This window comes from Vidua macroura, chromosome 6 (genome assembly GCF_024509145.1).
Source record: "Vidua macroura isolate BioBank_ID:100142 chromosome 6, ASM2450914v1, whole genome shotgun sequence".
In the NCBI taxonomy this organism is placed as follows: domain Eukaryota; kingdom Metazoa; phylum Chordata; class Aves; order Passeriformes; family Viduidae; genus Vidua; species Vidua macroura.
In genome coordinates, this window is record NC_071576.1 from 10,698,615 (window position 1) to 10,720,201 (window position 21,587).

Sequence of the window (21,587 nt, forward strand, 5' to 3'; positions counted from 1 at the left end):
CTCCAGCTTTTGCAGTAGATCAGGCCTTTGAGTGCTGGAAATTGTGGGCTTTAGGCACTTGCTTGAATCCAGACTGCAAGAACACTGACCTGAAGAGTTTCCCTGCCTTCTCTAATGCCTTGTATTCCCCTCACAGATTTTCAGGGCACATGTCTCCAGATTTTCAGAAACCCTTTTCTGTGACAATCTCACAAACAAAAAGCATGGAACACAAATCGTCAAGAAACACCCTCCAAAACCTTTGTGTAAGGGGTAAGAGGGCTTCTCCTGAATCAGTGAAACCCTCTGGCTCCAGGGCTGTGGCTGCTCTATGATGCCAGGATGCACCCACAGAAGTGACATTCAGAAAGAGGGACAACACCGAAGCAGTCAGACCAGAGAACTTCCCCAACTTCAGTGGTCCCTGGGAGCAGTTTTCCCTCTCATGAGCAAGCAAGAGAGGCAGCAACATGAACTACAAAGTTAAGGCAACCCAGAGAAATGTGTCCATACATGAGCAGCACTGGACAGTGCAGGGAATCTGCACTCCAGATTACAGGCAGGGGGAAGGAGTTAAAACTTTGAGATGTGTCAAGGCTTCTCATAAGGCACAGAACAGGTCTGGCACAAGAGAGTCTAAACCCAACACACATTTACTGCTTATGTACCTCTCTTCCTTCCAAGCAGCCTGAAGGGGAAATGTGTAAATTAAGCCTCTGCTTTCCCTGTTAGAGCCATCTCTCCCTCTCGCCCAGTGCACAAATGCAGGCTCCTCCCAGAGGTAGCCAGGCAAGCCAAGCACTGGCTGCACCTGCTTCACAATAAAGACAGACGAAGCACACTGTCTCCATAAGGAATTCACAGTGGAATAGTTAGTGCACCTTAGTTAGCCTGCAGCCAGAAACACTTCTGACTTTTGAAGACAGATTACAAACATTTCTTCCTGTTCTACCTCCAGAACGTGAATTAGTCTGTTGTGGTCGGACCAGACCTCAGATGCATAAGTTCTGTTCATATGACAGACCACAAACACTGACATCTCCTCTTGCCATCTTACTTGTCACCAAATCAGATGGGGAATTCCAGCCCTGCCTCATAACGTACAAACTCTTTCCAGGCTGATGTTTTCTTCTCTGATGTTTCTACATCCACACACATTTGTCCACTCCACTCTCATCCCCATACTGAACAACATAGATAGCTTTAACATAAAATTGAGAAAGCTAAAAGGTTCAGCTTTCTGCCCAAGGTCACACTGGAAGTCAAGCAACGAGTTTCCTATGGTGAAACACCTGTCATCATTTCCACCAAGTGGCAATGATTCTCACGTGTCAGGATTTCAGGTGCCTTTGCTTAATGAAACCAAGCTCTTCTTGGAGTGTTCTCCCTGCCACCACCTTTTACCTTCAGATGTCAGTGTTCTTTGCTGCAGGGCAGAGTACTCTGAACAAAGTTTACCTTCTCTTATTAAGGGAAGACTTGTCTGTTGCCCCATTTGAAAAATCAACTGAAGGATATTTTTTCAAAACAAGGTTTTAAACCACTGGGCCAAAAGGACAAGGAAGGGGAAGAAACACCATCACATTATCTGTATACAACACCGGCTCACCTCCCAACTGATTTCTCATTCATTCAAGTCCAGCCTCCACTGTACAAAGAGCAGTGACCCAGCTGGGGGCTAAGAGAACACAAAACTTAAGAACCTGATGAATGCTTAGCTGTGGAGAACACACATGCAGAGTAGAGGTGCTAATTACTCATCTTACTACCCAGATTAACTGTACTCTGAAAGTCCTGTGCTGAACGGGAACAGTTTCTACTTTTCCTGTGGCACACAAATGTCCCAAGCTCCTCTATGTGGACTGAATTAAGTACCAAGAGCCATAAATGCTGCAGGCAAGAGCATTTATTTTTTCCAATCCCACCACAAGCTCATACTCTTGACAATCCAAATGACTGAAAGAGGGGAACAGGTTATTTTTCTTCCCTTGCCACTGCCCACCTCTTGTTCCTACACATCTAAACACTGGAAGGAACCTATCAGTCAGCTTCACTTTTCAGTCAAGGCACTGGCAGTGGTCAGATGTGCCCTTCAGAGGCTCATGTCAAATCCCAGCATCCTACGTGCACTTTCCCCCATCACTGCCAATTAGTCAGACATCTATACAGAAGGGCCATTTTTGGTGTGCTGACAGCTTCCCCTGTCCAATTCATTCCAGGGTCTGCCCATGGTCATTACTTCATGCTCTCCCTCGCTTCACTAACACTCTAGCTGTGCTTGGCCACGACCAAAGACTATTTATTTATGGCCATTTGGAGGCAGTATTCCCACCACTTCCCTCAGTGCTAGTCCATGGTCCTACTCCACTCAGTTGCAGCTGCATGGAGGTAGCTCACTACAATGTAAGTTAAATAGCCACTTAAACATCTGTTTTGACAAGAAAATCTTTGTCATCCTATAGTTGTGTGACACGAACACATCTGTGAAACAACAGGGTGTAACTGTACCAAAATCCAAGTACAACAGGGATCTCATGCCTGTATAGCAATGGCACTAAGTGCCTGTTCTTATTGAACAGGGTTCTGGGCACACCTGATGAAATTCAGCACCGGAGTGACCACCTGCAGCATCAAGGACACCCCAATAGCAAAGGAGGGTCCTGGTCTGAACATGTGCCATGGGGACAGTGCACGAGTGACTGATTGCTTGTTTTCCAGAAGGGGTAGATCTGTCAAATAGCACAAGGAACAGGAACTCACATGACTCACAAGATCTGAGTTAGACAAGGCCCGTCTCAGCCTCTTAGAGGTCCAGAAATGTGGATAACAGTATTTCCACCAAATATTTCCATCATATCTCCAAAAAAGATACGATGCTTTGTGCTGCTCAGGGATGAAGCAAGGTGTCTGTGAAGAAGGGAGGTCAGAGGTGGAGAGAAAGCTGTAAGGGCTCCTTAACCCAAACAAGTATTTAGCCAGGAACTTACATGGAGTAAAACAGAGAGGTGGAAGAAAAGGATCTCTACTGTAAAACTCAAGCCTGGACAGAAGTAACAAGACTTCAGAAAATGCACTCAGAGCTGAATCCAGACTCAAGAGCCCACAAAGCACATGTCCTGCAACTTTACTCAGCTGAATGTCGTGCCAAGAGCTGGCCTGTATGGTGACTTACAGTGTTTGGCTCTTCCTGCATCTGGCTCGGGCACATTCCCCAGAGCCAACAGTTCATTTGGCTCACTCACACTTCCAGCAGCCTGCCACAATCCAGGTCATCATATACGAGGTCCCCATGCCCTGACAGCAGTACAAAGGGACACTGCCTGGCTTCAAAGGTCAGGCAGGACAACCAACAGGAAAGTGAAATACACTGGCAGGACAGCAGAAACATACAGCTGCAATCCCCCACACACTTTTATCACAGGCAAGTCATGAGTTCCATGGTGACCAAGCCCAGCACAACAGGGCCACATAAATAGTGCTGTGGAGGACATCACACTTTGCTGATGGTCACAGGAAATCACAAATGACAGCAACAACAGCAGGTGCCAAACAACATATACCCTACTATGTAAGTCCTCAACTTCTAAGCACACTGCTTCTGGAAAGGGTAAAACAGAAGTCACAGCAAAGAAGACCCCCAGCTGAATGTCCAGAGCAGCTGCAGGTCTGGCAGAGGGCATGTGAGCAGAGAAAGCCACAGGTCTCCTTGCCTGGGAGAAGAGAAAGCAAGGACAGGCCTGCTCTGGCTCTCCCATCACCAAGCAAGCTGCCTATTTGTTCACGATGCCAGAGCAGTACCCAGCCACATACATAAGCCTCTAACACAGACAAGAGCTGCTGCAGGCAGAAGCAGAAGCTCAGCTCAATGTGGAGATGTCAGGCCATCAGACAGCAGCCTTTGGCTAGTTCAACACTGTCATGAATGTAGCTTCCCTTCTAGCACCACCCCACTAGCTGAGCCCTGGCTGTTTTCCAGTGTCAGAAATTCAATTGAAGACCACATTCTCCAAAGTTTAGGAGAGTGGATTTGCACTCACCTGAACTGAAAACTGTGTGTTTAATCTATCAAATCACAAAACAACAGAAAGGATAGCCAAGTATCTTCAGAAGAGGACACTAAATACATGAGATATTTTTTAATTTATATTTTGCCCAGTGTCACTTTCCCCAGCTGATCTTGGGTTTTTTCCTTCTTTCTATTACCCACCTCCCATTTCAGATTAAGTTTCCAGCTCTGCTGACCTCACAAGTCCTTCTCACATTATTCCTGAATCTTCACCGATTTCTCTCCCCCTACAGTTGCCCTCCATGACTACAAATTTTTTCCAAAATGCAGAAGATAAAACACATTGTTGTTGTCAAGTCAGCTTGTCCTTTTAACATATGGCACACAGAGTTTTGTTTCATCTCAAACTCAAAGCTATGAAGTTTAGCAGTCAGCTCTCATTACAGTATTGCAGGAAGAGAAATTTTAGGCTCATTAGAAAATAGTGTATTGAAATTTCTGTATTAGATTCATGAACACTGGAAGTTACTTAAAAAAAAAATCAAAGGCAACAGAAAGACCTATTTCATACAGCCTGAAAGCAATTCTGCCATTTGTTTTAAGCTTTCTGGTAACATAAACATGGCCTTTGAGTTAGCATTTCATTTCAAACCACTTTAGAAATATGTGACTGCGCTGTGATTGTTCTATTCTTGTGGACATTTTTGTTGGAAAAAGTCAACCTGGATACGTATGTTCTCTAGTCAGCGGTCACCGATTCCCTAAAACAAAGGGCAAAAAATGCAAGAGCATCAAAATATGCTTTAAATTACTTTTACACTATTGATGAGAATCAGGTATTTACTCCCTACTGCATAATCTCTATGTGTCAGGTACTGTACAACTCACCAGGATGTTCTCTTTCAAACTTGTTTAAAGATGCTTTGACCAAGTTCTCCACCAAGCCCATACAACAGTTATTAATCAAACAGGGAGAAAATGACACGCAATAGAATTATTTTGCTGAAATTCACTACAACTGTCATTCCTAACGTTTCAAGTACTTCCAGAAAACATCCCCTTCCCTCCATTCCCATGAGATGCAGAGATTGATGAAATACACCTCTGCAAAGGAAACTCCAGAGGTAAGCCTTACTCAGATCTTGGCTACCGCTTCACTTAGCCACAAAAGTGAATTTTAGTTAGAACGATTATGCCCAGAAAGATATGGAAAGATGGATTTCTTTTGAAGGCAGTATCCCATATCAAATCTGTTTCCACCTAGAACACAGCTACTTAGAACATTTTGTTCAAACTGAAAAATTTCCAGCCCTTTGATTACAAAGGCAACCTGCCAAGTAAGAGTATAAAATTAGCACATTAGTGCAGTAGTGTCTTCCTTAGTTTGGATGCAGCTTCAGTGCCTCAACTTAATGCCATAGTTTTACTGGGGTAAAACTGAGCTAAGAGTAACTACATTCATTCTTTTCTACTCCAGAGGCTGAGAATCACTTTTACAGCAGTGAAATACAGGTATCAAGCCAAATTATGTCTACTGATGAACGACTAAGAGTAGAGCAGCAATAAGAGTGCAGAGACAATCCTAGCACACAAGGAGAACCCTGCTGCAAGAGGCAACAAGCACCAGGGTAAGCAAGCAGCACCCGACCCTGATAGCCCTTCCTTGCTGCAGGGCATATTGCAGCACAGGTGTTTCCCACTGTGGCTTGCAAGTGCCAAGTCCATTTTTCAAACCCTGTTTGTAACTGCTGTTGACTTTAGAAACGTGGGCTATTTTTAAAATGCATCATCAAAAAAAAAAAAAAGGTTAAATACGACATTTTTCCTTTTATTCTCATGTTTGATAAACATTTCAGCAGGCATCTATCCAACTTAAGCAAGCTCTGGGGGAGCACCTGCTCCAAGCTTTGTCCCAGTCCCGGCTGCATGAATTAAATCCACTGCCTATATTAACATACAAACGATTTCTCCTACCCTGTCACATCTCCTCCTACCCCTCACCCAGCAGACACTGAAATCATTTCACAAGCAACACTCCCGCACCCAGCAGTTTCCTTCTCTCCAGCTGAAGGACGTGGCTGCTGCTACAGAGGTATTGCTGTGGGCAACACAGCGGAGGGAGCGATAAGCAGACAGGACAGCACTCCACCAAACTGGGCTGGAGATTGCTGCCTCCAAGAGGAGCCCAGTGTGGGCTCCCAGAGCCTCTTTCACAAGGGCTCACGTAAGAGGGCATCGAACAGTCCCCTGCCCAGCAAGTGTCTGAGCAACAAGGACTGCGTCTAAGTCTAACTCTCCAAAAGCTCATTTATTTGCTTTTATGATCTCCAAAAATATTATTAGGGGTTCAAGAAGTTCTCTATTTTTCCTCCATCCTTCAAAATAACTTCAGCAAGATGAGTACAATAAACAACATGAATCTGCCTAACATAACTACTTGCACACACACTTTAAACAGCTTTAGCATTTATAAATGTTTTCTCAATCTCCATCCATCCTTTCAGACCAGCAGTGGTCAGTTTCAGATTGCCATCTCCACTCTGCACCAGTACATGGATGTTCCCCAGTCACTAGCTGCACCGGACCTCCCAACTCCAATCATCTTTGCATCTGCTCCAGTAGAAAAAGTAATTTTTCACCGAAATCTACAAATACACTCCTAAACCCTTGCCAAATTTCCAGCCTGCTGGCAGAATGGCTGGATTTGTGCCTGTCCTGTTTGCACAAGGACTGCCTGCACTTGATTTGCATGTGGAGGACAGCTTGCTGTTTCACCTGAAACTGCCCAAGAAAAGAAACTGATCCCATGTACTCACAATCCCAGACAAATCTTGGAAGAGAACTGTCTTAAAAACCAAACCAAGAGGACTAAAAATCCACCCAAAATATAGAAATAGATAGAGCACAATGCAGCAGTTTCCCAGAGAGCAGACCCACTTCTTAGAGCCAGTACACACAGGAAGAAATGATTTGCCAAGCAACTCAGCTCTTGGGCTGAAATCCAGAGGACAGCTCTGAAAAATCATCCTTCCACCAGCAAGTTCCCACCAGCAAGTCTCTCTCCCGAGTTATTTGATACTTGCATAAAGCTGAACAGGAGAAGAGAGATGATGAGAACTTCAGATGAGATCCAGCTGTACCCTCTGAGCCTCCCCTCAGCACACGCAATGATGAGCCCGAGGCTGAGACCATGGCCAAGAGAAAAGCTCTTGCATGTCCTCACCACGTGCAGATTTGAGTCAGCCAGCAACCTCAAAGTTTGCTTTATTCACAGAACAGGCAAGGAGACCTCCCCTCTCCCTCCAGATTCATAGGACCGACTTCAGAGCTACTCTCAGCAACTCAGCTTCAGTGTTCAGCAGGCAGGGGCCAGCTAAAGCTCCAGACAAGCACTCAGGCGGTTCCCAGGGCAGCCCTGGCTGAAGGAAAGATCAGCTCTCTCACCTTTCTCACACACCTGTTTGCTCACAGCACCAACAGTTCAGAAGAGTGACACGACTGGCCAAAGTGACAGATACTCCACCAACTAAAGTGGGGGGGAGCATTTGCTCCTACAACTACAAGTGGCTTCCACAGGAGAAGCTGAGGCAGAAATTCTTCAGTGATGAAACAAAAGCCTTAAGGAGCCTGAAAAGGCAAAAACGTCACTGCTACACAAATGCTTGAAAAGGAGGCAGATACTATGTCCAGAGAGGTGTGCAAGTTGTAGAAGAGCTTCAGGGACAGACCTCTGACATATTTTCCTCTCTTACAGAGCAAAATTATAATAAAGTAAAAATCATGACCACTTTCTTCCAGCCTGAGGGAGTAACACAACTACAATGAAGATCAGACGTGGCTGTCTCTCCTGGACGAACAAAGTACCAAGAAAGAGGACTCAGGAGCACAGAGAAGAGCACAGAAATCCAGTCAGGGCTGGATTAGTAAGCAGGTGGAGAGAATCTGTAAACTATAGTAAAACTCTAATGAAAGTTGGAGAACCACAAATAGCACTTAGGAAATTAAAAAAAAAAAAAAAAAAAAAAAAAAAGGGCTGAGACATACCAAAGGAAAGAAATAAAGGAAAGAAATCTTTTCTTGTAAGAGTTGACTACAGAAGTGTTTGGGGCAAACCAAGCAGGTAGGCTTCCTCCCCAGAGCAGGTAATTTATGGAAGGACAAACAAGGACAACTGCAGTTTGTTAGGGTGGTCAGTAAGAAAAGGTATAGCAGTGAGCCAAGATGCAATGAGAAAACAACTTCAAAGCAATTGCTGTGGGAGGTTAAATTAGGTAAGAGTGTATTTTGCTAAGAAAGAAAAAGAGCAGGTGGTAATTGGGAGCATCTCTATAAATGGCCTTATTCCAACAGGAATGACAGTTACTGCAGAGCAAATGCTTATAAAATAAAAGAGATCCATTTAAACCAGTGGCCAGAGCATAACTAATTACTGCTGTGATATAGGAAGCCAACAGCTGCAGGGACAAAGACATGCTGGAGCCCAGCCCTCAAGTCGCATATAAGGGCTATCGCTCTATGAAAGTTTGGGTCTCCAGTTCCCTCTGGGCCCCATAATGTGCCATACATCCTATGTCAGACGTTTACAATGAAAATAACTTGAGGGAACAGGCTGCCCTTGTTTCTTGAACATAAAATGCCAAAACACAGGTCTGGGACAGAACAACTTACCAACAACTTAAAAGGTCTACACCAGCTCATGCACCACATAGAGCACCTATGCTAACAGTATGCAAAAGCAGTGCAATTTTTGAAGGCATTTATCTTGCCTTAGTTGTAATTTTTACAGCCAGAGTTTAAAAGTGATCTTGTGATATTTTAAGCCCATGACCTTTGTTTAGAGTGTATGTCACTTGTAGCAGTACCTATTTTAATGCAGGCTAAAACTTTTAGACTGAGTGGCACAAAGGTTTTGCATTGGGAGGCACATGGCTTTACTTCACAGCACTTGGTTTTTTACAAAAGGTTGTGACAAAACCTACCTGCTGAAACTGCCGCCCCCCCCAGCCACCACCTACTCATGATTCAGATGTAAAAGAGGGGCTTCCCCCGAAGTTGGCTGGTGTCAGGGGACTCTTCTGGGGCTGGTTTCATTCTGCCAGCCTAAAGAAAGACCCAGAGTTAGGGTTGAGCCCAGTTGTCTTCCCCCACAGACGTGGCAGAATATCTGGAGTGGGTTTTTTTGTTGTTGTTAAAACTACTTAATCCACATACGGAGCTGGGTCTGCCTAGCAACAAGTTAGAGTTTTAAACTTGTATCATCCTACTTGTGTTCCCATGGCTACTGTCATGAACAGTGTGGTAGCAGCTGCACAAATCAGCACAAGGGTCCCAGGAGGGACACCTTTAAGATTCCCAGACAGAAAACAATACCGAGAAAGTACAAATACTACACCTGGTATGGCTGCCTGCCTTCAGTCCTTTACTCCTCCCAGAAGCACCTACACCAGCTCCCTCCTAAGGAATAGATGCACACACTGGTAATCACTGAACATTTTACATTCTTTAGAATAAAAAGGCTTGGGTTACAGATGTGACACTTTTAGCATCTCACACAGCTGTTAGCAACCTAAATGCAGAACTGTGCACAACTCCAGCCAACAGCACCTGCTGCATAGGGTAGTGAGCTCTCAATACAGGGTTCAGAGGAGAAAAATACCCCCGTCACCATTTACACAGGGCCAAAACTCAAACCAGTGTTCCTGATGAGAACAGAACATGAGTTTAGACACCCAAAGAAGGTGGGAAATCAGAGGAAAGAGAAGAAAACTCCTTGCATTTCAATGCAAGCTGCATGTAAAGAACTGCTACAAAAACAATGCTGTTACATAGACCAAATCTCCCCAGTTCTGTCAACTCAGTTCTTCCAGACAGAAGGTGATTTCCTACTCAAGGGAGGTTTTTCTTAGTCTTTATCCATCCCCAAGCCCTGTGTAGAACTAGAATCTCTCTGTACCCTCTCCAGGGACCAACAGGCACTGTACCCCCATACGCAAGCCTTGTTTATCCATATTCCTTAGGGATTTCTGAACCCAGAAGCCACAACTACGATTACACATTTGTTATATTGTGCTTTCACACTAGGGTTACAAAGTCTAGAAGGACACCAAATCAAGGTCATGTACACTAGTAATTATTCTCAATACCAAACTTTCCAATCAAAGTCTCTCGATGAATTAAAACCTGATAAACCAACCTGATAAAACATCCAGTCATCTAAAAGTGTATGCACAAGCTATCATGGCAGGTTATCCCAGATACCTGCAGAGAGCAGAACTGAAAAGCTGCAATAGACAGTCACGTGGCTAGACTCCCCTAATTAGACAACTGCACTGCAAAAGCAAGATCTCTCAGGTTAGTATTTGTGAAATCCATCCAGGTGAAGAGCACAGAGTTAGGGGAGGAGAGACAAAAAACTCACCACCTTAAACTCCTGCCCCTAAAAGGGCAGGGATATTTTTCCAGAGACACACCTAGTCTAGTACAGAGTACCTATAAGACCCTACTGATGTCCCCTAAACATACCTGCATGATAGAGGGACAGGGCTGAAGGGGAGAGAATAGACTAGAATTGCTTCATGAGAGAGGATTTTTGCAATTTTATCACACTACTGCAGCCTCCTGCCCCCAGACAGGCAACATTTACCAATACTTCCTTTATGAAGTTAAAAGAGCAAGCTGCTGCATAAAGCTGAATTTTTGAAGATCCTTGGAAAGGTAGGTTTAACTCCCTGGTTTAATCTCGAAACCTTACATGAGAAGTACAGAAAATTTACTGACTTTGACACCTACAATACTTAAAGCCAGTGCTCATCACAATCAGTTGCGTTTCAAAACAATGTGAGGAGCACAAAAGCATCCCCATTTTCCAGGATGCTAGAGAAACTTTCACTGCCCTCACTAAGGCTGAACACATCTTCTTGCACTTTCAGAAAGCACAAAGTCATCAAAATTTTCATATGGAATGACATTAAAGAATTGAAAATTTTAAAGAAACAGACACCTAATCAAGCATTCCTTAAAAAATACTTTTGAAAAACCAGTTTAGTTTACAAATCAACTTTGTGTTTTCAAGAACTGAATTTCAAACTGCTTTTTCAAGTTTAAACACCTAATGTGGGATTACTCATCTTGTTATACCACCAAGCCTAAGGCTCAAAAGACAAGGTCACCCAGTGCAGAAAGAGGTACAGACTTCCTAGGAAAGGGGCATACTCTACCTAGCCCAAAGTTCTCGTTTTTAATTTGCTCTCCATACTCAGCTGCTAGTCACCACGTCTCAATCTTACCTTACACTTGGTACAGGTAAGGCAAGGCTTGGCCACAACCAGAAATTGCCCTGTCCGAGGAAGCGGGTACCAGCACTAACCACAAGTTTCTGAGGAGACAGTTATTTCAGATTTACCTTCCTGGCACATCTTAGGAATTGCACATTAAAGTTACAACACAGTTAAATACATGCATATGTCCAGCAGAGCACTGTCATCCATACTCCTCTGCAGCTATGTGACAGGGCTAGAGCCCACTCTAAGCCGCATTATACAGTGTGCCTTGATCACAGAGGCAAAGATTTCCGAGCTAATTATAATGACTAATCACAGGGAGCTCTAAGCCTTCACTTGGCCAAGTCACAGACCTAACTAGGACTGAAAACAAGAGTTTTAAGAGCACCTCATTAAGCAGCAGGAACCAACTATGAAGAACAAAGCAATCACTCTACCTAGTATTAATTCCAGTCCAGCCATTAATACATTTGTCAGTACATGAGACAGCTATTACCTCCACATACAAACACGGCATGTGCCAGGCAGGGAAGGAAGCCACAGGCTTTGGCTACACAGAGATTTGTTTGTTTACAACAGCATTAAGGTTTGAGAAGGATGTTCTTGGTGCTATTTGAATAATGAGAAAGCTCCAAAGCCATGCCTTGAAATATGTTTGAGTGGGAGCTGTGCTCACCTCTAGAGCTTCTGCACCCCTTCACAGGACAAGTGAACAGGCTGGGTGAAAGCTGACGATTGGGCAATCTAGGCTCAAAAACAGTCTCCCCTCAGGCAAGCAGCCCACAGGTGAAAAAGATATGGCACCAAATCAACAGCTGTACTCCTCCCGAGGTGTCAGAGGTATGGATAACAAAGTTTCCAACTTGAGAACTACTCACCTTTTTCCCCAGGGTGGATTTTAAAGACAGAGGATAAGCTAAAGTGTCAGCATCTACAAGTCAGCTTCACCCTGTAGTAGCAGGGCTGCAGCCTTTCCTGCCCTGGAGATTGGACCAACAGTATGTACCACTGACAAAAAAAGATGACAGACTCACCCACACACCAGCAGAGTTGCCAGCTCAGTAAGGAGATGGAAGGAGTCACCTTCCCCCTTCCCCAGGGCTGCTGGAGACCAGCCTGACCCTTTAACTGTACCTAAATTCCTGCAGTGCTTGAAACAAAAACCCAAGGGTTTGGCAACAGTTTCTGGTGGAGCTCGAGGTCGAGGACCTTTTCATCTGCTCTGCACTACAGCACATTCACAGAGGCTGTGACCTCTGAGAAGGAGGGTAAGACAAATATAGCCCAAAAGGAAGTATGGCACTGAGCAGACTACAACTAGGGGGAAAAGCTCCTCTTCTCCCACCAGAGTTTAAGTTTTCCAGTACCTAAATTTTCCACCACCTAATTCTGAAAAGACACTCTTGTTGGGCATGGTGTACACCTCCTCAAACAACAGTGAAAGACCCAAAGCGTGTGTGGTTTACCAAGACACCAGGCAGCCTCTGTCAGCCCAAATATCCTGGGCATTAGTACATTGTGGTTTGGTATTTCTGATTAGATCAAACACCCTCTTAACTCTTCCTTCTTTTCCAAAGGGACTGTTGCGCCGAGTTCCTGCCTGTTGAGTTTAAGGCACAGTCATTTGAAGAGATGAGATAGCTCTCCAGCATACCAGTATTTCCAGTTTCAGGAGTTTGGTTTTGAATTTTCCACTTGCTTAGATGGAACTCCCAAAAAAGCTCTCACATAAAAAGCACTCTTTTTTTCTCATCCCTTTTCTGATGAGTCCATTCAGCAAAACACCATTTTCTCCACACCCACTGGGTACTCACACTACTTGCCAACTATTAAGACTGCAAAGCACAGGACCAGCTGCAAAGAAAGGACCAGAGAAAGTAGGCTGGGAGTTGGATTTGTCAAATGTAAGTCATAAGGGGCTTATAATAACCTCTTGTTAAAAGGTTACAGTCCTGACAGTGTAGGTCAATAGGTGCCTCTGCCCAGAACCCCATGTAGCACCTGATGATACAACCTAATAAATCATGGCCTTTACAACCACAAGAGAAATACAACAGTTCTAGGGGAATCAGACACCCAGGGGCTGTCCCAATATTATACTTCAATCTTTGAACCTAAATAAGCAGGGAGGAGGCACATTTTAACAGCCAGAGTTGGATGCATGTATTAGCTTCCTCCCCTAGGACATGGCCATGCCACCACTTCCACCCAGCGATCAGGCACTCCAGATAAGAGACGGCAGTGACTATCTTGGTTGGTTTTTTAATTCTTCTTAGACACAACTACACTGACAAGGTTTCTCACTATAGTGAAAAGAGTTGCCGGTTTCTTTTTTTCCCCTTCATTTCTTGGCAATGCTGAAACAACAGAGTCCTGGTCACGAAAGAAGGCCTGAGAATACCAACTGTTTGTGCAGGAGCACACAGAGTGCAGCGAACAGCGTGGACCAGAGAACAACCTCCTCAAGGATTAGTGACATTCTGGCACTGAGCACCTTCCAGTAGGCTTTTCTGAACCGAGCGGTGAAAGCACTACAGGTGGATTTCCTTCTACTATTTTTACTGTTACAGAACAAAAACAAAAAACTGGGAAGACAGCAACACTGCAAGCAAGGGACGGAAATCTCACAGCTGACATACATCCCAAACTTGCATTTTCCACAAGACACTCGCTGTTGAGTCAAGCCTGCCTTTCCTCATCTATTTCTACTGGAAAGAGCCCCAGAAGCTGCTTTCCAAAGATGACCAACATAACCAATGTCCAAAGATACAAGATGTGGCTTGTATTTTTACTGCCATTGCAACATATAAGGAAATCTAAAGTTGTAATGCTACAAAGGACAAAAAAAAAGTCCATCTGCCTTCAATACAAGTCAAAATTTGGGAGTAACTGTTCTCTTCAGGAAATTATTTAACACTCCTCAAAATTATGGAAGCTTTAATCATTAGTGAAATTCACTGGCTGTGTTAAAGTGCTCACTAATGTTTTCTTCCTCCTATTTTCAGTGCTCCAATAGCATAAATTAATAAGCAACAAATAAAACAGTCAAGTACAATATCAGTGCTCCCCATACAAAAGATTTTTATTTAGCTTTAGGATATGCAATGTTTCCTTCCACTGAGTTTTTCCATTAACAGGACATGTGGGTTTCATTTGTATGGATTAAAAGAATCATAATAGTTTGCCTCTTCAAAATCTTCCGTGTCTGTTTCAGAACTCCCAAGAAATGCTGACCTACTAATATCAGCCTTTGTTTAACACACAGAATTTTGGGCTGGCAAATAATTGATTCTGAGCTCTAATAAGAGAAGAAATAGCAGACGCAATAGCAATTGTGCAATTTTTCACATCATCTCTGTGAACTCAAGGCTGAACAGTGAAGCATAGGTGAAGTGCAAGTTTTACTGAGTCTAGCAAGCTCTGGCATGGGATTTTCAGCCCAAGAAGTTTCACCTATTCTTTTCCCAAGCTGAATTGGCTTGTTTAATACACACATTGCCTCTGCCAAAGCTTTACCCTTACTGTACAGCTACTCTTATTATACAAACAACAATAAAGGTGTAAGTACTGTAACAACAACAATGAAGCTGTAAGTTTTTGAGATAATAAAAGAAGCAGATCAATGTAGTGAGAACATACTTTCCCAAAACATGGGGAGATTGGGATAGGCAAAAAGCATGGCAACATTAACTTCAGCAAAGAACCTACAGGCCCTGCCAGCTCATGGAATAGGCCTAGCCACTGCAAAGAGACTTACTAAAGGAGCTATAAGAACCACCTCCTACAGAGGATTCCAGCCACAAGCATTTTTACAGTCAAAGAATCACATCAGGCCTTCCTTGGCCACCACCACAGCAAGCTTTAGCCACAAGCAATATTATAAACTTACACCAAGGTATTTTAATTCAGAATGTGAACTTGTCATTTTCTGGTTTGTGGAACTGTCATTTACTTTAAGGATGAAGGAAAAACAAAGCAGTAGCACAACCCTTAACCCTTTTCCTCATACTCTGGTAAAGCAAGGGAAAGACACGAACTGTCTATCCTTCCCCTTGACAAGAAGATGATGAAGTCCCTTCACTTCCTAAACTTAGGCAACCACTGAGAACATTCTTCATTTACAGACCATTCCATGCAATAGCTTTTTGCTCTTCTCTAACTATTTAACTCATGATACCCAGATTAACATCCCACCAATGCCTTGTTCTAGCTCTCTTTTCTCCTGCAGCTGCACAGAAAAGGATTTCAGATCTTTCAAAGCTTCCCTAATTTCACTGCTCTTTGCAGCAGCTCCCATGTGCCTGAGAAGTGAAACAAAATGAAATGCTTTCTCTGACCCACTGCATGGGGACAGAGGAACTCCTACATAAAATGCTGATGTAAAAATAAGCAGTTACAGATATACCTCAGCCAAAGGTATAACTGAACATTAACTTTAAAAAAAAGAAACACACACAAGGCCTGGTGTGTGTTATTTTCCCCTCAGACACAGCCAGAGCACCGCGAGCACTCCGCATTTTCCCAGCCAGCTAACCTGAAGGTGAAAGCCTCCACAACTCAATAACAAACAACTTCCAAGCTTTAGGATTTTTTGGTCAACCAATCACTAGAACTTTTAGTGAGAAAGACACAGCATCTGTACACTCTGATAGCACTATTTCATAAGATTTACTTCTGACATTACCAGCAAGACAGGACAACTTAACAGTTTTAGTCAAAAGGTCTAAGTGCAGCACGTTAGCCTTATTTAGGGTTTTCTTTCTTAAAGAGGGAAACAAAAGAGACATGAATGAACAAATGAACTTAATGTAGCTTTTAGCCTTTAGGACCAAGAAGAGATGACAAAAATCAGGGAACAACGTGGCATAGCAAAATGATTCCTGGGTAATTCCACAACACAGGAAACAAATTCTCCCATACACAAGCAGATGAAAGTTCACTCCAAACTTCATGACTAAAAGGTTTACTTGTCAGAAACATTAAAAAACCACCCAGAGGCCAGTAAAGGAGGATCTGATGTCCATTCAGGTCATCAGAAGACTGATCATTTACTTTGGGTGAATCTACAATGGGCTTGCTGTATTACACTGTGAACTCAAACACAATCACCTGCTGATCTCATGTTAGGGTACAGATTACTCCAAAAAAATTGTTTCTTCAGATCACACACTTCCCCCTCCCTTCCACTCCACACAGCACAGAAAGCAATAACCTTTGTATAGGTCACTGTATGTCTGTAAGTTTAAACCAGAACAATGTACATCTGAGTACACAACAGTGAGGAAGCAGCTCACAATATTTTTCCCCCCTACCTATTATGTTCAATAAACGAATTGCTCAAAAGAGCGTAATTCACCAGGGTGACTCTAAAGCCCAAGTATTGTTGTGATACGTGGCTGATAAGTCAGTGTGATGCACGTTGTGTGCTACAGAAATGCTGCGTTTGACCTACAGATTGAAAAGCAGTGTCAACTGCTGCCTAGCTAACAGCTCCCCCTTCCTCCTCCTCGCTGTCCGCCCCCTTTTTCCTCCTGGTCAACCAAAAAATGGACCTCCCTTGTATCTTATTTTGTCAAGAAAACGAAGGGGGGAAGGAGTGGGGGAAAATTATTCTGTAAATGAATACAAGTAATACTGAACTTAAGAAAAAAAATCCTCTTTGCCCTCCCCCCACCCTGAGAGCTTAACAGTTAGGAACGGACATATATATTTAATAATAAAAAAGGCATCCAACATTAGTGCACAGTCTGCGGATGACCCACGATAAATCTTTTTCCCCGAGTCCACACAACAGCAACTCTCAGGATTATTCGATAAGGAGACACTGTGGCTTTCCACAGCATTCTTTTTGTTTTAGTGTGAGAGGTGCGGAGGATTCTATTAAGTTTGGGCTGGGCAAAGGGACAACTCCAAACGCTAGGATCTCCAGACAGAAGAGGGTTTTCACTAGCTACAACCTCCACTTACAAAGGAACAATTACAAAAAAAAAAAAAAAAAAAAAAAGCTTATATTTCGAACTAAAGAGGTCAACAGCCTGTCTTTCTATACACGGAGATACATCAGTACCACCGTGCTTCCAGCACCTGCCTTTCAGCACAGCCCCAATTCCTTTGTTTGCTCAAAATTTGCTTCCATACCACTTTAAATTAGCTTACAAAGAACCGAAGCAGAATAGCAGGAACATAAAACATTTTTTTTTTGGAGAACAGAGGCAAACAGCTTCTTAGGAAGAGAAAAAAATTAAAATATAGACCTAAGTTACTTCTAAATACCTTCGAAAAAAATTATAATTATAACTTGATGTCTTCTAGTTCCACCCCTATCACTGAAACCACAGACACACGAGTTCATGATAGGATGGAACAAACAAAAAAAGAACGAAAAACAAGCAAAAAAACCCGAACAAAAGGGAAAAAAAGGAAAAAGAAAGAAAAAAAGAAAGAAGAAGAAGAAAAAAAACCCACCCAACTGCCATCTCCTGCCTCCTCCAGCCCTGCCAGCTTCCCTGTTCCTCCCTGCCTGCAAAGCGCCCTCTGGAAAGCATCGAGACTTCTTTTATCAACCGTGTGCGCTGGGGAAGGGGGGAGGAAGGGGGGGGCTCCTTGTTCTTGCTCTGGGTGTTTGAGAGTGGAATTAAGGGGAGATTATTTTTGGACCCGATGAGTGGAACCCGGGGCGGGGGGGAGGGGGGGGTCGTACCCCACTCATCGGGGGGCGGAGGGTCCAAAGCACTGGATGAGGGGGAGGAGCTGCCCCCCTTAAAACATAATAAAGACTTACCGGGGTCGAAATCAGGGACCACCGCCTGGTACTGCGGCCCGACCCTCATTCCGCCGCCAGCTGAGGGAGGCAGAGGGAGAAGCGTTACCCGCGTGGGCCCGAGCGGCCCCTATAACCAACCCCCCCCAAAAAAAACGCACCCCGCACCCGCTCCTCACCGTGCTCCTCATCGCTGGACGACCCCGAGCTCCCCTCCTCCCAGGAGTTCACGCTGCTGTTGCCGTTGGGGGCGGCGGATAAACTTTTGCTGCCGCCGTTGTTGTTATTATTCGCCCCGCCGGCGTTCTGGTTCCTGCCCCGCCGTTTCCCCGAGACCTCCGGGCCCTTCTCGATCATGGCTGGCATTTAGGGGAGGAAGGGGAGGGGGGTGTGGAGAAGAAGGGGGGGGGGGGGGGGGGAAGAGAAGATCAGAGTTTAAAAACTGCGGGGGGGGGGGGCTGTGGGAGGCGCCAAGGGCGGGCGGGAGCCGGGGCGGGCCGGGCCGGTGCGCGGCGGTGGCGGCGCTGCTACATCCCCCACCGCGATCGCCCCGAACTTTGAGGCTCATCCCAGCCCTGCGCTGGGACTCCGCTCAACCTGCGCTGCTGCCCGCGGCCAGCCCCGCCCCCCTCCGCTCCTGCCCCTTCCCATTGGCCAAACCTACATTTTGGGAGGCCATCCCGCCCGCCCATTGGCCGGCGCCGCCTGTCCATCGCGGCGGCCCGGCGCTTCCGTTCGCTGGGCGCGGTGGAGGCGGACCGCGGGCCGTGTGTGTGCGGGCTCCGCGATCTCTCCGCGATCTCTCCGCCCAGCGATCCCCCTGCTCCGCGCTCCTCTGCTGCGAGCGGAGCGGGCGGGAGGCGGGGCCGCACCCCCCGCCGGGGAGCCCCTCCCCGGCCGCTCCCCCGGCTCGGCCCCGGTTCCGCCGCCCCGCCGGGAACTCGGACCCGGGAGGAGCGTGGCGAGGGACTACTTTGCCCCCCCACCCGCCTCCCCCGTGGCGGAAGGTTACGGCGTAGTTTGAATGAGATTCCATACAAAGCTCAGTAGCCCGAGGGGAGCTGAGCCCGGCGGGGTTGGGGGTCTGTGCTTGCTCTGTCCGGGACGGCTCCTGCCGGCAGCAGCGGCGAGAGTCCCACGAGGGGATGGGGGTCCCGGCGGCCAGGAGTGGCCTGAGGAGAGCAGGGGGGCGGCCCGACCGAAACGGCGCCGAGAGTGCGGGACAGCGCCGAGGTCGGAGAGAGCGGGGGAGCGGCAGCAGCCGGCCGGGCAGCGGCACCGCACGGACGGGTCCGCGGTGCTGCCCCGTCAGCAGGGCGCTGCCAGCTGCCCCCGGGGCAGAGCCGCCCGCCGGGGGAACCGCACGGTGCCCAAGGAGCCGCCGTCGCCCTCGCCCCGGGCGCCGCCCCAGGTCCGCCCAAGTAACTCCGTGGCTGCCCCTCGGCCTCTTGTGCCGAGCCGGGGTCGGCGCTCGGGGCCCGGCCGGGCAGTGGAGCCCGCGCCCCGCATTCCCGGCGGCGCGCCCGGCTCCCCACGCGGCCCCGGGGGCGGAGCCGGCACGGAGCCCGCCCGGCGGGGCGGCCGCGTCCCACGCTCCGTGCCTTCCCCGGCGTGACCCAGCAGCGGGGCGAGGTGGGGAACAAAAGCGGCGGCGGCGTCGCGGTTCCTTCCCTCGGCACACGAGGCTCCTGTCGGGAAAACCCGCACGGCGTGGGGGAGAACTGCTGGGGGGGAAAAGGGGGCGTCCAGCCTCGCCGTAGCTAAAATAGGCAACCAAAGTGTATCCAGACCGCACGCTGTTATTTGCGACTCGAACTGTACATCAGGCTGAGGCAGCACAATGCACGGTCATGGAAAGCAGCTTGTAGGGTGTGTCTGCTATTTTCATTCAAATTAACTTCTGTAGCAAGTTGGTTTTTTTGGTTTTTTTGGTTTTTTGTGTTTGTTTTTTTTTTTTTTTTTTTTTTTTTTTTTTTTTTTATTGGCCCGAGCAATTAAAAGTGCCATTTGACTAGCAGCGGTTATCTCGTATCAGCCAAACTGTCCCCAGCCACTCCCCGTCTCCCTCTGCCATTTTAATCCAAGAGAATTTGCACAGGGGGAGGGGGAAAGAGCTGCCGGGGGAGAGCCATCGGCTCCAGCCCTGGCCTTACCCTTCTTTCTCTATCTTGTACCTAAAATTATCAAAATTATTTCACTTACAGGGAGTAGTTTGGAACGGGTCTTTAATATTCATGCACTATTTTTCTCCATTAAAATTAAGAAAAGAAATACCTTGTTGAGGTGTGTGGTAATTTGCTTCAGCACACCGTGGTCTTTACAGTATCTCCTTTCCCATCTTCACTCGGTATGTGTGTTGTGTGTACATACTGATATGCAGTCAGGTTCCTTTGTTTACACATTCATGTACCTGTATTTATTCACCCCAGTTATTTACCACTGAAAGAATAAGCTTATTTTCACTACATAAAAATAAGTACATATATAAAAAGAACTTTTTCTAGCTCAAAAAACTATAGTTTATGGTGGTGGCTCTTGATTCCACATTCTTTGAAAATACCAGTTCTAAATTAGGGGAGTAATTAGTGATGCTCTTAAACCCCAACACTGACAGCCACAAATATTTCCCGTTGCAAAATGCATTAGTTCTGTAGCAGAGAACACATTTTCATGATAGACAGGAATGCAAACATGGCTGAGTGTTCATTATCCTTCTCCTCTGTATTCGAGGATTTCTACTCCAGAAATGCAAGGGCAGGAAGGGAACACCTGATCTTTCATTTTAAAATGAGCTTTGACGGTCCCAGTACCGAAAAGGAAAAAAAAAAAAAAGGCTCACCCAAGACTTAGGCTGAAACCAACCTGAACTTGAACCTGAGACCACAGATGACATTTGGAAACGTGTGTACAGCTTAGGCTAAGACACACACGTGTACACAGTTTTGCAAATCTGGGCCTAATTTTGGTCTTCCTTCACTTCCTCTTCCTCCCTCCCTGCTCCTCTCTTCATGGCCATTACCCACGTAGGCCCCAGGATTAAAATCTTAAGTCAATCATCTAAATGATTCATAACACAATTTCCCTCACTCGAACTGTTGAGACATTTCACCACGGTGTGCCTGTCCCGAGCGCTGCCCCGCAGCCCCTCCCCGGAGCGGGGCTGAGCAGCTCCATCCTGTCAGAGAGGGCTGGGGAAGCAGCACATTCCCTGGCCCCCAGTTCTTGGCAGCGCCACGAGGGATGCCCTGCCTGAGCCATGCCCCGGGTGAGCCGGGCATGCTCTGCCCCTCCTGCCAGGCTGCCCTTGACCCCAGCAGACGATGAGCGGGTGCCCAGGAGCAGCAGCGGGTCCGTGCCTTCTCCCTTGGCCGCCAAGGGCTGCGCGTGTGTGCCCTGTGCATGTGTGTGTGTGTCCCCAGAGCAGGAAGTCTCAGCCTGTCACAGCCTGTTTGCACCTGTCACAGCTGTTGTCCCAGGCCAACAAGACCCTCTTCATCCACAGCAGGGCTGCTCTTCATTTTCCAGCCTTTCTGCAGAAATTCGTGGGCCCTGAATATAACAT

At 46.3% G+C, this 21,587-nt stretch overlaps 1 protein-coding gene across 2 annotated transcripts in view; it reads right to left on the minus strand.

Moving 5' to 3' along the window:
* The window catches only part of RCOR1 (REST corepressor 1), an 82,814-nt gene extending 63,570 nt beyond the window's left edge, over nucleotides 1–19,244 (minus strand). Inside the window, exons 1-3 of one of the 2 annotated variants that reach the window (XM_053980778.1) lie at nucleotides 18,690–19,244; nucleotides 18,205–18,384; nucleotides 18,047–18,106 (exon numbers count right to left, since the gene is read on the minus strand). In XM_053980778.1, the coding sequence (XP_053836753.1) occupies nucleotides 18,047–18,106; nucleotides 18,205–18,384; nucleotides 18,690–18,738 (289 nt within the window). In that variant the 5' untranslated portion in view covers nucleotides 18,739–19,244. Of the gene's footprint in view, nucleotides 1–18,046; nucleotides 18,107–18,204; nucleotides 18,420–18,689 lie in introns of those variants that run through there. The other variant, XM_053980779.1, reaches the window with a different exon arrangement.
* Nucleotides 19,245–21,587: the final 2,343 nt, after the last annotated feature.